Below are 14,169 nucleotides of genomic sequence, written 5' to 3' on the forward strand. Positions count from 1 at the left end.
CAGTCAAAAATTTTTCCAGAATTTAAAAAAAAAAAAACTTGAAAAATTGGTGACAATACTAGTAGCAGTAAGAGCAATGATGATAATCATTAATAACTCTCATTAAGCACTAACCATGTCCCCGGGAGTGATCCAACATTTTCATAGCTCACTCACCTAACTTTCCCAACAAGGTTGTGAGGTGGGGTGTAATTATCATCTCTATTTTATAGGTAGGGAAACTGGATCTTCCTTTGAGAGACTTTTGCTTAAAATCACACAGCTGGGAAGGGGGTTCCAAATTGGAGCACCTTTCTTTAAAGGCTCTGTAGCATAGCCCCCCATACAGTGCTGGCCAATGGGATGTAATGCACCCACATATGTGAAATATAAGGTTTCTAACAGCCTCATGAGAAACAGGGGGACAAAAACAGGTAAAACGAAGTTTCATATTTTTTATTTAACCCAATATATCCAAAATGCTATCACTTCAAAATGTAACCACTAAAAAAAAAAAAAAAAAAAANGCTTCATATTTAGAAAGCATATCAGTTTGGACACTATATTTTCATCAGAAATACTCAGGCTTCATAAAATTTACAGTTAAAAAGTAAATTTTCATGCCCAACTTGTTCCTAACATACTTAAAATTTTCCAATAACTGAATTGTCAGTCCTTATATTTAAATAAAATGAAATATTCAGACCCTCAGTCACATACAAATACAAATAAATTTTAAGGATTAAATAATGAGATAGGAAAACACAAGGAAAACTTTAAGCCATAAAAGCTTGTAGCTTTTCACTCATATAAACAAAAATTAACTCACACTGGATCATAAAACCTAAATGTAAGAGCTAAAACTATATCACTCTTAGGAGAAAATATAGGCATAAATCTTTGTGACTTTGATAGGATCTCAAAAGCATAAGCAACAATGAAAATACAGATAAACTGAACTTCATCAAAATTAAAAGCTTTTGTGTTTCAAAGGGCATGATTAAGAAAGTGAAAAAACCCACACTACGGGAGAAAACATTTGCAAATCAGATATTTGATAAGAACCTTGCAGCTAGAATAGAGAATTCTTATAAACACAAACAAAAAAAGAAAAATAATAAAAAGTGGACAAACGATTTACATGGACATTCTCCAAGGATATGCCAACTGGGTGTGTACATGAAAAGATGCTTAACATCCTTAGCCATTATGGAACTGCAAATCAAAGCCTCAAAGAGATACCACTTTTTATACCCACGAGGATGGCCATAATAAAAAGACAGGTCAAGTGTTGACCAAGATGTGGAGAAAATGGAGCCCTGATGCCATCTAGCAGTTCCTCAAAAGACTAAACATTGAACACCATCTGACCCAACAAGGGCACTCCTACGTGTAACCCCAAGAGAAATGAAAACATATGTCTGTACAAATTCGCATACAAATGTTCATAGCAACAATATTCCTAATAGCTCCAGAGTAGAAACAGCCCAAATGTACATCAACTGATGAAATAACAAAGAAAATGTTCCCCAGCAAAAAATTATTTGGCAACAAAATAGGAATACATGCTAAAATATGGACGTACTTTGAACACATTATGCTAAGTCAAAGGAGCCAGCCACAAAAACAAACACACACACGCATACCATGTGACTCTACTTCCGTGGTATATTCAGAATAGGCAAATCTATAGAGACAAAGTAGTAGTTGCCTCAGGCTGAAATCTGGAAGGAAATGGGGAGCAATTGCTAATAGGTATGGAGTTTCTTTTTAGGGTGATAAAAATATTCCAAAATGGATTATGGCGATGGTTGTGCATCTCTGTGAATGGATTAAAAACCAATGAATTGTACGCTTTAAGTGGGTGAAGTGTAGAGTATGCAAATTTTATCTCAATAAAACTGTTGAAAATAAGGTGAATCAGCTTAAAAAAATAAAATTCTGGGCGGGGCGGAGGGGAAGGCTACAATACAAACATATGAAGAATGAGCATAAACACCTGCAGAAAAATATTCAGATTTCACAGCCTAACAGTAAGTAAATCAACGACTTGTACATGAAGAAATAAAATTGGTAAACAACATAGAAAATGTACAACTTTATTAATTAAAGAAGCACAATCAAAAGGGCTACAGGGTAGTATTACATGTCAAGTAGAGCACCAAATGTAAATAAAAATAATAAAGCCCTGGGATTTAGGGCTGACCATATAAATTGGCTATTCAATTTCTCTAGAAAATAATCAAGGAAACTGTAATATGAATTTAAAATCTGATCATTTTCTTTGACATTCTGTTACCATTTTGACTGCCATTTCTCAAAGTAATCATCCCAAACAAAAAAATATATATATTATTTGCACTAGACTATGAGTTCCTAAAAGATGAAGGTATTTATCTCTGTGTCCCCCAGGCCTAGTAAAGTCCTAGAATAGAGCATGAGCTCAAAACACCCTGCCTCTTAAATATTTTTAAACATTTAGGGGCGCCTGGGTGGCTCAGTTGGTTAAGCCTCTGACTTCCGCTCAGGTCATGATCTCGCCGTTTGTGGGTTTGAGCCCCGCGTCAGACTCTGTGCTGGCAGCTAGCTCAGAGCCTGGAGCCTGTTTCAGATTCTGTCTCCCTCTCTCTCTCTGATCCTCCCCTGCTCGCTCTCGCTCCCGCTCTCTCTCTCTCTCTCTCTCAGAAATAAATAAAACATTAAAAAAAACATTTATCACAGCTTCATTTAAGAGTGGAAAAACTCAAACTAAATCAACAGAAGATAGATAAACTGAGCACAGTGAAGAATCACTCCAAGACTTCACATCAATTAAGTATCACATGCCAAAGAACTTTAGACAGACATGGAAACACAGCTTAGAAAATACTGTTTCAGAGCATCCTCTAAACTGTAGTTCAGAACCCCTTCCTAAGGGAGAACTCCGATTATTCTAGACATAGATTCTCTCATCTCTAAGCTCTGACCCTCTCTTCTAATCCCTCAAGTTGCATCGATAGCTATCTGATTTCTTATATTATTACCCCAAATAGTCTGTAAATTCTCTGAATGTAGAAACCACTTTTTATCCACCTCTGTATTTCTCAAAGTGCTGAGTGAAGATCATTTTTCTGCAGGAAGCATTTGTACTTACTGGGTAAATACATGAGCAAAATATTGTACACAGAAAGCAGGATACAAAACAGTAACTCAAATGATTGGCCGAAGGTGAAAATGTACGCATGACCATTAATAAATAACAGACAACTTGAATGTAAGTAACAGAGTTCAATATTTGTCATTTTCCTTTGTTTGCTTAATTGGATATACAGTTCAGCTCTATGACTAATTAGGACTCATTCTCTCCATGTCCTAGAGCTCAGTAAATGATGTCATGAGGACTCCTGGGAGACATCCTTGACTTTACCCTGCTCTCATCCCTACTATCTGATCAGTCACAACACCTGAAGATCTCAAAACCTGTCCATTTCTATCTCCATAGCCACCATTCCATTTCAGGCCCCCAAAACCTGTCCTGCAGGCAGATTTCTCCGATAGTCTCCATACTGGTCTCTGTACTTTTCACTTTTGTCCTTCCTGAATGACTCTGCTTCCAGTACCCAGACTGATTTTATAAATGCAACCCTGTTGGCGTGTCTCCCCTGACTGAATGGCCTAATCAGAAATCCTTGATATGGTTTAATACAAGCTCCCGCTCACCATTCTAGTGTCTACACCCAAGCCATTCATTCTCTTGATATTTTTGTTCTAGCCAAACTAGTCTCCTTGGAGATCCTGACATATACTGGCTTTTGCATAAGTTCTTCCCTTTACCTAGAATCCTCCCTCACCCCCATAACCCCTGAGGGCATGCATGCTCTCCGGAAATTTATCAAAGAAGCTCAACCCCTACTCTATCTTCTGGTTTTGGCAGAAATATCTCGTTTTGTTGAACACGCCCACAGAACATGTACACCTTTTTTTTTTTGAAATATACATATTTGCAATGATGTGAAGTCTCTTGCCCTCTCTAGACTATAATTTGTGTGGCAAAAAAAATGTCTCTTTTGTCCCACATACAAAACTCAATGCTAGGCATATAGTAAGGCTAATCAACATATAGAGAATAAAAGATAAAATAAACCTTACCACATGGTTAAAATAGAATCCATTTTATGCTTTTCAAATGCGTAGTCTTCAGTTATCTGACTTTTCCATTTGGAAGGGTGTGTTCCTCAACAATGGTAGACAAACAAGGCCCCACTGTGTTGACTTATCCCTGCACAGTGTCAGTGGCTTTGGCTCAAAGTCTGGATTTGACATTTCCCCCCACAGGCCACATTTCAGCTTTTGTTTGGAGAGGGATTGCTTGAGAACATGACCAAACCATGGCCTCTCCTCACAAAGAATGTTTAATACTTGACAGGGAGCTGAAGGAAATGATCTCTGCAGCAAAATTTCCTCCTCTGAAGCATCTTATAAATATCAAACTGAGCACTGATAATCCAAAAACTTATGTCCGGTTCCTCTGTAATGGCTTCAAACCATAAATCTGAGATCGTTTCTACGATTTTACACTGGAATAGCATAAGACCTATGGCTCCACAATGATTTCCTGTCAGATAACTGGCACTAGCCTACGGTAAGACTAGAAAAAAAAAATGTTACATTTATCATGAAAGCAGTCTAGAGTAGACAAGTTCTATATTTTACGGGTCATTAGTTCATACCGAACTGATCAACACTGAAGAAAAAAAATACCGCATGGAAATAGATTCTGCTTCCGATATTCTCTGGTTTTGTTTTGTTTTTATCTGTTCTCTGTTATGTCAGAAAATACATTTTACTTCTATCCTGTAACAACAAAGAATTCACCTTTGAGTCCAGCAGGATGTAGAGAAACTATTTAGAATCTACATTTAAACACTGTGTTATGTGTTCAGCTCAAATGATTGTAAAAGCTAAAGTCTGTTGTAAGGTGGATTTTTAATCTAGCGTGTATTTAAGAAAGCAGAAATCGAGGGAGCAGTCTATACCAGAGAGAAATGTAGTGTGTAGCTGTAATCACAGGACTATACTGATGGCAGTTTCTAGGGGCCATGCGATACAGATATGTTGAATATAGTGCTATAGGGCAAAGACTTACTGTCGAGACAAGTAATTATTGCATTATTACTTTATTTAAAAAAAATTTTTTTTAATGTTTTATTTAGTTCTGAGAGAGAGACAGCATGAGCAGGGGAGGGCCAGAGAGAGAGGGAGACACAGAATCCAAAACAGGCTCCAGGCTCTGAGCTGGCAGTCAGCACAGAGCCCGATGCGGGGCTCAAACCCACGAACCATGAGATCATGACCTGAGCCAAAGCCGGAAGCTCAACCGACTGAGCCACCCAGGCGCCCCTGCATTATTACTTTAAAGAGGAGATTCAGAAGATGATGACAACTCTGAAGGTACAGTGCAGGAGGCTTCCAGCCTGTTCTCAGACCTCCCCCCTCTGCCTCAGGTTAAGAAGCTACAGGGGCGCCTGGATGGCTTAGTCGGTTAAGCGTCCGACTTTCGCTTAGGTCATGATCTCGCGGTTTGTGGGTTCGAGCCCCGCGTCGGNGGCCTTTCAACATCACTAAGAATATGAGAAAGGCCAAGTAAGGCCATCCCTATAATTAGGAAATCGTTTTATGGTTGCAATGAACAAGTGAGTTTGGAAATCCTGTAAAACCAATAGGAGGGGCTTCTGACACTAAGATGTCACGGTACCTGTGCACGTGCACACAGGTATGTGTGTACACATGTGCCTGTGTGTGTGTGGATGGGTGCATGTGTCTACAACACATATGTATGTGTTCATTAGTATTAAGATTCAAGTTGAGTTGAGGGACACCCGGGTGGCTCAGATGATTAAGCGTCTGACTTCCTTTCAGGTCATGATGTCATGGTTTGTGGGTTTAAACCCCACCTCAGGTTCTCCATTGTAAGTGCTGTCAGTGTGGAACTGCTTCAGATCCCCTCTCTCTCTCTCTCAAAAATAAATATACATTAAAAAAACATATTCAAGGTAAGTTGAAAGGAATCTTTTTAAGCCCTGAGGATAAAACCCAGCACCAAGAAAGCTCCAAGTTGCATTAAGCTCTTCATGTTTCTTTAAATCTTGCTCAGGGGCACCTGGGTGGCTCAGTAGGTTAAGCATTTGACTTCGGATCAGGTCATGATCTCATGGTTCATGAGTTTGAGCCCTGTGTTGGGCTCTGTGCTGACAGCTCAGAGTCTGGAACTTACCTGGGGTTGGTTCCGTGTCTCCCTCTCTCTCTGACCATCCCCCTCTCATGCTCTCTTGCTCTCTCTCAAAAATAAATAAACACTAAAAAAGAATTTGCTCTATAAAATTAACACTTGTAGATGAAGCATAAGAGAATTCAGTATATCTTATACTGAGTTGTTTTAATAATAAAATTATTCTAAAGTTTATATGCAAGAACTGCAGGTAAGGGTAAAAATAATTGAAAATTTAATACAGCTGTGTGAAAACAAGTAGCTCAATGCTACAGAATAGTTAGCCTAGAAAAAGATCCAATTTCCAACTCACAGAAAGAGGAATTTCATAGATGATAAATGAGGAGTCATAAATCATCAAAGAAAGGAAAAATCACTCACAGTCAATGGTGATACAAACAACTACTTACTGTTTTGGGAAAAATCAACTTAAATCTCTACCTCATAGCCTCCTCTAAAATAAACTCCAAATTAAAGGACATAAAATATTTTAAGCTATTAAATTAAGTGGGAAATTAATTTAATTAGTTATGGGATGAGGATTTGCTAAGTTTAAAAGCAATCGAATAAATCTTTAAGAGAATACCCTTAAACCACATAAAAGCCAAAACTTTTGTAGGAGAAAGTATTGGTATAATTTGAAGCTTTTTTTAACATTTATTTGTGAGAGACAGAGAAAGACAGAGCATAAGCAGGGGAGGGGCAGAGAGAGAGGGAGACACAGAATCTGAAGCCTGCTCCAGGCTCTGAGTTGTAGCACAGAGCCCAACACGGGCTTGAACTCACAAACCATGAGATCATGACCTGAGCTGAAGTAGGACACTTAACGGATTGAGCCACCCAGGTGCCCCAAGATTGGTATAATTAAGTGGAAAAGTATACTATAGTCTAAGTCTCTCTCATTTCATCACTTCCATAACTATACAAAGCTCTTAAAAAGATGACAATTTAGTTCAAAGCAAAATGGTTAAAAATTAGGTTATGATATAATGTCACTATGTTGCAGCTTTTATTAGGTAGATTTTATTGCATTATTTATACAGAAATTCAAAATGTGCCCCCGAGACCAGTTGAGGGGTTAGCTATTTCTAAAAGAACACTGGTACTGTAAATGTTATTTTTATGTTGGAATATGAACTTAGGCAATGGGAGAGGAGTCTTCTTCACCATATCTGAATAATTTTGCACTCTAGAAACAATTCTAGGTTTCACTAGGCTTGTACCTACCCAAGAATGCCCACTCATTCAAACTGAGTGCCACTACCTTAATTTGACTGATTGTAACAATAACCACTCACTGAAGCTTAATTGAAAATTGAAGAAATCAAAGCAACTTTGAAAGCTGACATTCTTCCAGAAAAGAACATCTGGTTTAAGATGCAGTATAAAATCCTAACATAACCCTCGGTGCATTAAAAGTTATCAATTTGTTTAGCAATGTTTGGAAATGGAAATGGCTATTTTGACAAATTTGCTCCTAGGCAATTCAGTTAGAGCCAGAAATAAAGATTAAGTTTTACAGAAAATGTGGCAATTACAAGTAAAGTAAAGGCAACTAGGCTGAAATGATTGGAAGCTTTTGAAAAAGTCAGGAAAAGATAACAGGATTGCTAAAAGGTACATTATGTCACATAAAATTATGTGACTGCAGATGAACTTCTAGGTTTCCTTATTCTGGACTATAGAAAACATTTTAATGTACTTTTTTCATTTCTTGCCCTGGCTGTCAAAAAACTCAGAGCCAATGTAGATACTCAAATGCTAAATCCCACATCCAATCGGTTTACAATGTATAGCATTTCAATCTTTATTTAAAATTTTCTACATTAAAAAAAATTTTTTTAATGCTGTATTTATTTCTGAGAGAGAGACAGCATGAGCAGGGGAGGGTCAGAGAGAGAGGGAGATACAGAATCTCAAGCAGGCTTCAGGCTGTTAGCACAGAGCCCAATGCTAGGCTCGAACCCACGAACTGTGAGATCATGACCTGAGCTGAAGTCGGACGCTTATATGACTGAGCCACCCAGGCACCCCAAAATTTTCTACATGTTTGAAAACTGAGCCATCAAAAATTTTCTTTGGAAGAAGGAAGGATTGTAAAACGTAAATATATTTTAATAGATAATATGATGCCTTACTATGAAAGCCCTTAATCAACAAACATTTATTGAACATCTATTATATATTATGCACTCTTCCAGGGCTCAAGATACTTTGCAAAATAAGACAGTCATGGTTCATGGTCTCGTTTGTGGTAGGTAGGTTGAGAGAAGAACGGTCATATAATAAACAGGCAGGGGAGGCAGACAATGAACAAGTAAATTAGTGGATATACGATTATAAGCACTTATAACAGAGGGGTAATTACTCTGAAAGAAACAAATAGGGGGACCTACTCTGTCAAGGAAGCAGAAAGAACAAGATGAGGTTCGAGAGTTAGGCTGGGGCCAGATTGTAAAGAAACTTGCAGGCTGTGACATAACGGCAGGTGAGCCCCTGACCAGTTTGGGGTGTGGAAGCGTGAGCATGTGAGACAGAAGTGGTTTGTATATTGAAAATTCCACTATGGCTTCAGGGTGGAGAATAGGCTGGATCAGAGAAAGAGTAAGTGACCATGGCAGTGCCCCCAGGAACAGAGAGGTGGATAGATGTGAGGTATGTTTGAAGGTGAACGGACAGGAGCTGTGGATGGAAAGGGTCCAGACTGTAAGAGAAAAATTCAGGATGACTCCCAGGTTTCTTGACTCTCAGGTGGTAGGTGGTATCATTTATTCTACGCTAGGGAAACTGCAGTTATTTGCCCCAAACTTAGCTTTTCAGTTCTTGATCATTTTCAAGTAATCTGAAGACCCCAAGAACCCAGCCTGTATCAAGGCTATGAGATTAGAGATGAGAAGCAATTTAAGTGACACTGCATGGGATTTATCCTAGAAACACACAGGAATGATGTCTTCCATGCATGCTACCAGAAACCTTTCTTTCTTTTTCTTCTCTTTCTTAAGCACTTGGAAAACAAAACTATCCAGACACGTGGAAAGATTCTCAACATCATTAGCCATGAGGAAAATGCAAATCAAAAACTGCAATGAGATGGGGCACCTGGGTGCCTCAGTTGGTTGAGCGTCCGACTTCGGCTTAGGTCATGATCTCACAGTTCATGAGTTCAAGCCCTGTGTCGGGCTCTGTGCGGACAGCTCAGAGCCTGGAGCCTGCTTCAGATTTCCTGTCTCCCTCTCTCTCGGCCCTCCCCCGCTTGTGCTTTCCCTTTCTCTATAAAAAAAATAAACAAACATTAAAAAAAATTTTTAAACACTGCAGTGAGATACCACTTCACCCACACTAGGATGGCCACAATAGAAAAGAAAGATAGTAACAAGTGTTGGCTAGGATGGGGAGACACTGGCACCCTATATCCATTTCTGGTGGACATGTAAAATGGTGTAGCCACTGTGGAAACAGGCTGGCAGTTCCTCCAAAGGTTAAATAATAAGTTACCATGTGACTCATCTAAACCACTCCCAAGTATATACCCAAGAGACATGAAACCATATATTCAAACTAAAACCTTTACACACATGTTCATAGCAGCCTTATTCACAATAGCCCCAAAGTGGAAACAGCCCAAGTGTATAGTAACTGATGAATGGACAAAGAAAATATTCCATAACGGAATATTACTTGGCAATAAAAATGAAATACTGACACATGCTATAATACGGATGACACTTGTCCACATAATGCTAAGTTAAAGAAGCCAGGCACAAAAGAGCTCATATTATATCATTCCATTTGTGTGAAATATCCTGAACAGGCAAATCCATGGAGACAGCAAGATAGGAGTGGTTGCCTGGGCCTGGGGGAGGGGCCAAGGGGGAATGACTACTCATAAATAGGAGGTTTCTTTCTGTATTAAAAACGTTCTAAAATTGGATTGTGGTAATTGCACCACAGAACGCACAATTCTGTGCATATACTAAGTTTATACTAAAAATCACTGGGCCGTATACTTTCAGTGGGTAAATTTTATGATATGTAAAAGATATCTCAGAAAAGGCATTGGCTAAAAAAAACTTCCCACAGGTCAATGTCACCTTTTATTTACACTCTGTGAGAAAAGCAGGATGTTAGAGAGCCCCAAAGGTCACTATTTAGGCAACATCATGTTAGAGTTACACAGGTCTCTTTTCTGCAGGAATTTGCAGAGCCTTTAATGTGCAAAAATGCACTTTGTGCAACATGCAAGAAAAAGAGGGTAGGAGTGGGGTATAGGCTGTGTCGCTTCCAAACCTTCAATGGAGCAGCATAACAGAGGACTAGGCCTCGCAGAACCCGCTTTAGGAAACAATGCACCTAGCAGTTTCCCCCTTCATCAAAAGTACTACTTGACCACCTGCAATCACTCTCCTGGAACTCAATCACTGCTGGCTTACACAGTTGAGGCCACTACTTTCCCTGAGCTCACAGAGCTTATTGTTCAGAAGGAAAAAAAGAGATATGCTCAAATAAGTTGAACATACCAGGAGGAGCACCCTGCTGATGCTGCCAATCAAATACTATGGGGTCCCATGGGAGTGGTTACATCTGAGGAACATTTCATGGAAGACCCAGTAGTTCAGCCAGATCTTGAGCTGTGGGTGGGTTCCATATGCACGAAGTTGGGAGGAAGGGATCTGGCATGGGAGGCCTGGTCTAAGGGGTGAAAGGAGAAGAGGGGATGTTTCTAGTTGGGGAACAGTGAATAGTTCATTTTAGCTGGAGTATGATGTGAATGAAGCACAGTAGTAAGATAAATAGCCATAAAGGAGTAGGGGTCAATCATAGAGAGCCTTGAATGCCAAACCAAAAATGTGTAAATGTGTCCTGTAAGAAATAGGGACCCATCAAAGATTTCTGAACACGGGGTGGGGATGATCTTAAACAAGTCCATCTCTGAGCCTCAGGTGTTTCACCTGTGACCCAGGGCTAATTCCACCAGCCTTATCTCACTGCAGTGTGTGAGGATCAGAGCTCTTGGCCACAGGGCAGTGTGGTCCTGAGCAAGGGTTAGTGCTCAGCAGCACACAGCTGTTTCCAGTTCTTTTGGAAGAATGTGTGTCTCAGAAACACCTGACATATGATATTTCATCTCTGTGGCAGGGCCAGATGGGAAATCTGAGATGGAAAATGAATGCTCCGAAACAGAACATATTTTAAGTTCTCTTGTAGCAGTCAAATCAGATCTGTATTTGATTTCATTTTATTTTGTTTAGAATGAAATAGGGACTGCAAGGAAGGAACAGCTGCTGGAAACAAAGACGGGGAAAGAATATAAACAGCAGATCGCCAGACCCTCACATCAAAGACTAAGACAAGGGGTGTGCGTGAGACAGAGAGAGACAGAAAGCATGTGTGAGTGTGTGTTCAAGAGGGCAGGGGTGAGCATATTCCAGAGAGTATGTACACGGGAGTGTGAGTACGTACGCGCGTGTCTGTGTAAGTCCATTTGTGTGCGAGTGTCTGTAAACGTGTGTATGAGTTTGGTGTGCGCGTACATTGTGGGCGCATGTTGAGACACACAGAGGGAAGAGCTGGAAGGGGACAGACGGAAAGGCACTCCAGCAAAACTGCTGATCTGTTTTCACTTCCCCCCACCATATGGGGTAAGAACAAAGCAAACTGGGGACTGATCTCCAGGGGCTGCCAAGACTGGCAAACCCCCCCTCCCCCGGGGGACGCCAGATCCTTACAGACAGAAATCTCTGCTGGCCCAGGAGCCTTACCGGGCCGAGCTGTCCCGGGAACGCCGTAGCCATCTTGCCACCATTTGCTCTATTCTGTGTGCTTTCCGTGTCTGTAATAAACTGGTCTCCAGCTCTTCCATTTACCTACAAGGAAGAAGAGTTTTCTTAAGAAGCTAACCAAAATATTTGGAAGAGGATTCTGGCAAATCACTATGACGTTTCCTATATTTGCCCATTTAAGGACAGGCTGATCGAATAACTAGGTCTCTCTTTCCTTGAAATTAACATAAACAGGTCCTCGGTGTCCACAGAGAGGACAACTTTATAGCAGCCCTCTGCCCAAAGAGTCCACAGTCGTGGGAAACAGATTAGCTTTCTACCTCTTAAACAACTGAACAGGAGGATTAGGGAATAAAATAGATTAGGTTTCTCAAACTGTGACTGTGACCCATTGTACAAGACACACCTTACTACATGACACCACATGCTGCCCCCAAGTATGCATGCATCCCTGAACAGCACAGCTTAGTTTTGCCTGCACTGGGAGCTGCGTGTACGTGGGAGCATTCTAATCATATTGTGCCTATTCTTCTGATTGCTGCTTCTTTTGCTCAATATTATGTATTTTCTTTCTTTTTTTAAAGTTTATTTATTTGTGAGAGTGAGCACGAGTCAGGGAGGAGCAGAGAGAGAGCGAGGGAAAGAGAGAATTCCAAGCAGGCTCTGCACCGTCTGCACAGAGCCCAAAGCAGGACTTGAACCCATGAGCCATGACATCATGAGCTGAGACAAAACCAAGAGCTGGACGCTTAACTGACTGAGCCACCCAGGCACCCCTTTATTTTGTATTTTCAAATAGGTAATTCATTTCTAGACTGCAAAAAAAAAAGATACACATTACTTACTGTGCACTTAAAAATTTATTAAGAGGGCAGATCTCATGTTAAGTATGTTCTTGCCAAAATAATGATTTTAAAAAGTGAAAAGTCTCCCTTCTAACCTGCCCTCATCTACCCAGTTCCCACACTCATTCATAATCACTGCTCTCCTTTTTCTTTCCAGAGTTTCTTTATGCCTATATGAGCAAATACAAATAAAAATTTTATATGTCCTCCTCTTAACACAAAGGATAGTACATCATAAACCTTGTTCTGCACTGTGCTTTCTTCTCCTTAGAATATATATCCTTGGTATCTTTCTACATCAGTACATAGAATGCTTCTTCATTCTTTTTGACAACCCCTGAGTATTATACTATATGAATGTACTGTAATTTAAAAAGTAGTCGTTTCTTGATAGACATCTGGATTACTGCCTATCTTTTGCTATTATAAATAATACTGCAATGAATTATGTTGCACATATATCATTTCTCCATGTATGCAATTATATATCTGGATAAGTTCCCAAATATTGAATTACTAGGTCAAGAGTTATATGCATTTGTTCTTTGATAGATATTGTCAGGTTACCAAGAAAATTATACATATGCTTGAGATAAAATTTTCATGAAACAGGATATATTTATATTTTTCTATTCTAGTTATTTTCACTTCTTAAAATATTGGCCTCAATTCACCAAATTAATTTCAAAACCCAATAAATAACCACACAAAAGAAAACATGGCATTGGGAAATAAGTATGGATACAGAGGAAATAAAAATGAATTATAAGAGATTGTCTTAACACTACATCAATACATTTTAAAACCTTGATGACACAGATGGGTTTCAAGGAAAATATAAATGATATAATATGACCCTGTAAGAGACAGAAAATCTAAAAAGAAAATTACCATATAACAGAAAGTTGATAAAGAGCTACCCCTACAAAAAAGTCCCTGCCATAGACAGATTCAAAGGTGAGTTCTTACAAATCTTTAAGATGTACCTCACTCTGATCAATTGATTTGTTTTATTTTCAGTATAAACTTTTTTATTTTGGAATAATTGTAGATATATAAAAAGGTTGCAGAGATAATATAGGGAGTTCCCATATAACCTTCACTCAGCTTTCTCTAATGTTAACATCTGACAGAGTCGTTGCATCCTTGTCAAAATTAACACCATTCCAATAATATTAACTAATCTCTAGACTTTATTCAGATTTCACCAGTTTCTCCACAAATGTTCCTTTTTCTGTTTCAGGATCCAATCCTGGATACCATGTTACTTTTAACCGTCTTCATTTATTTTCCCCCAAATTTCCCCAAATGCTGTTTT

General features: G+C 39.3%; 1 protein-coding gene across 1 annotated transcript in view; it reads right to left on the reverse strand.

Annotated features, from left to right (window-relative positions):
- FRMPD1 (FERM and PDZ domain containing 1) overlaps nt 1-12,086 on the reverse strand; it is a 51,566-nt gene extending 39,480 nt beyond the window's left edge. Inside the window, exon 1 of the mRNA XM_077756072.1 lies at nt 11,986-12,086. Within this exon, the coding sequence (XP_077612198.1) occupies nt 11,986-12,086 (101 nt within the window). The remainder of the gene's footprint in view (nt 1-11,985) is intronic.
- Nucleotides 12,087-14,169: the final 2,083 nt, after the last annotated feature.

This window comes from Crocuta crocuta, unplaced genomic scaffold (assembly GCF_008692635.1).
Source record: "Crocuta crocuta isolate KB4526 unplaced genomic scaffold, BGI_CrCroc_1.0 scaffold431, whole genome shotgun sequence".
NCBI classification, from domain to species: domain Eukaryota; kingdom Metazoa; phylum Chordata; class Mammalia; order Carnivora; family Hyaenidae; genus Crocuta; species Crocuta crocuta.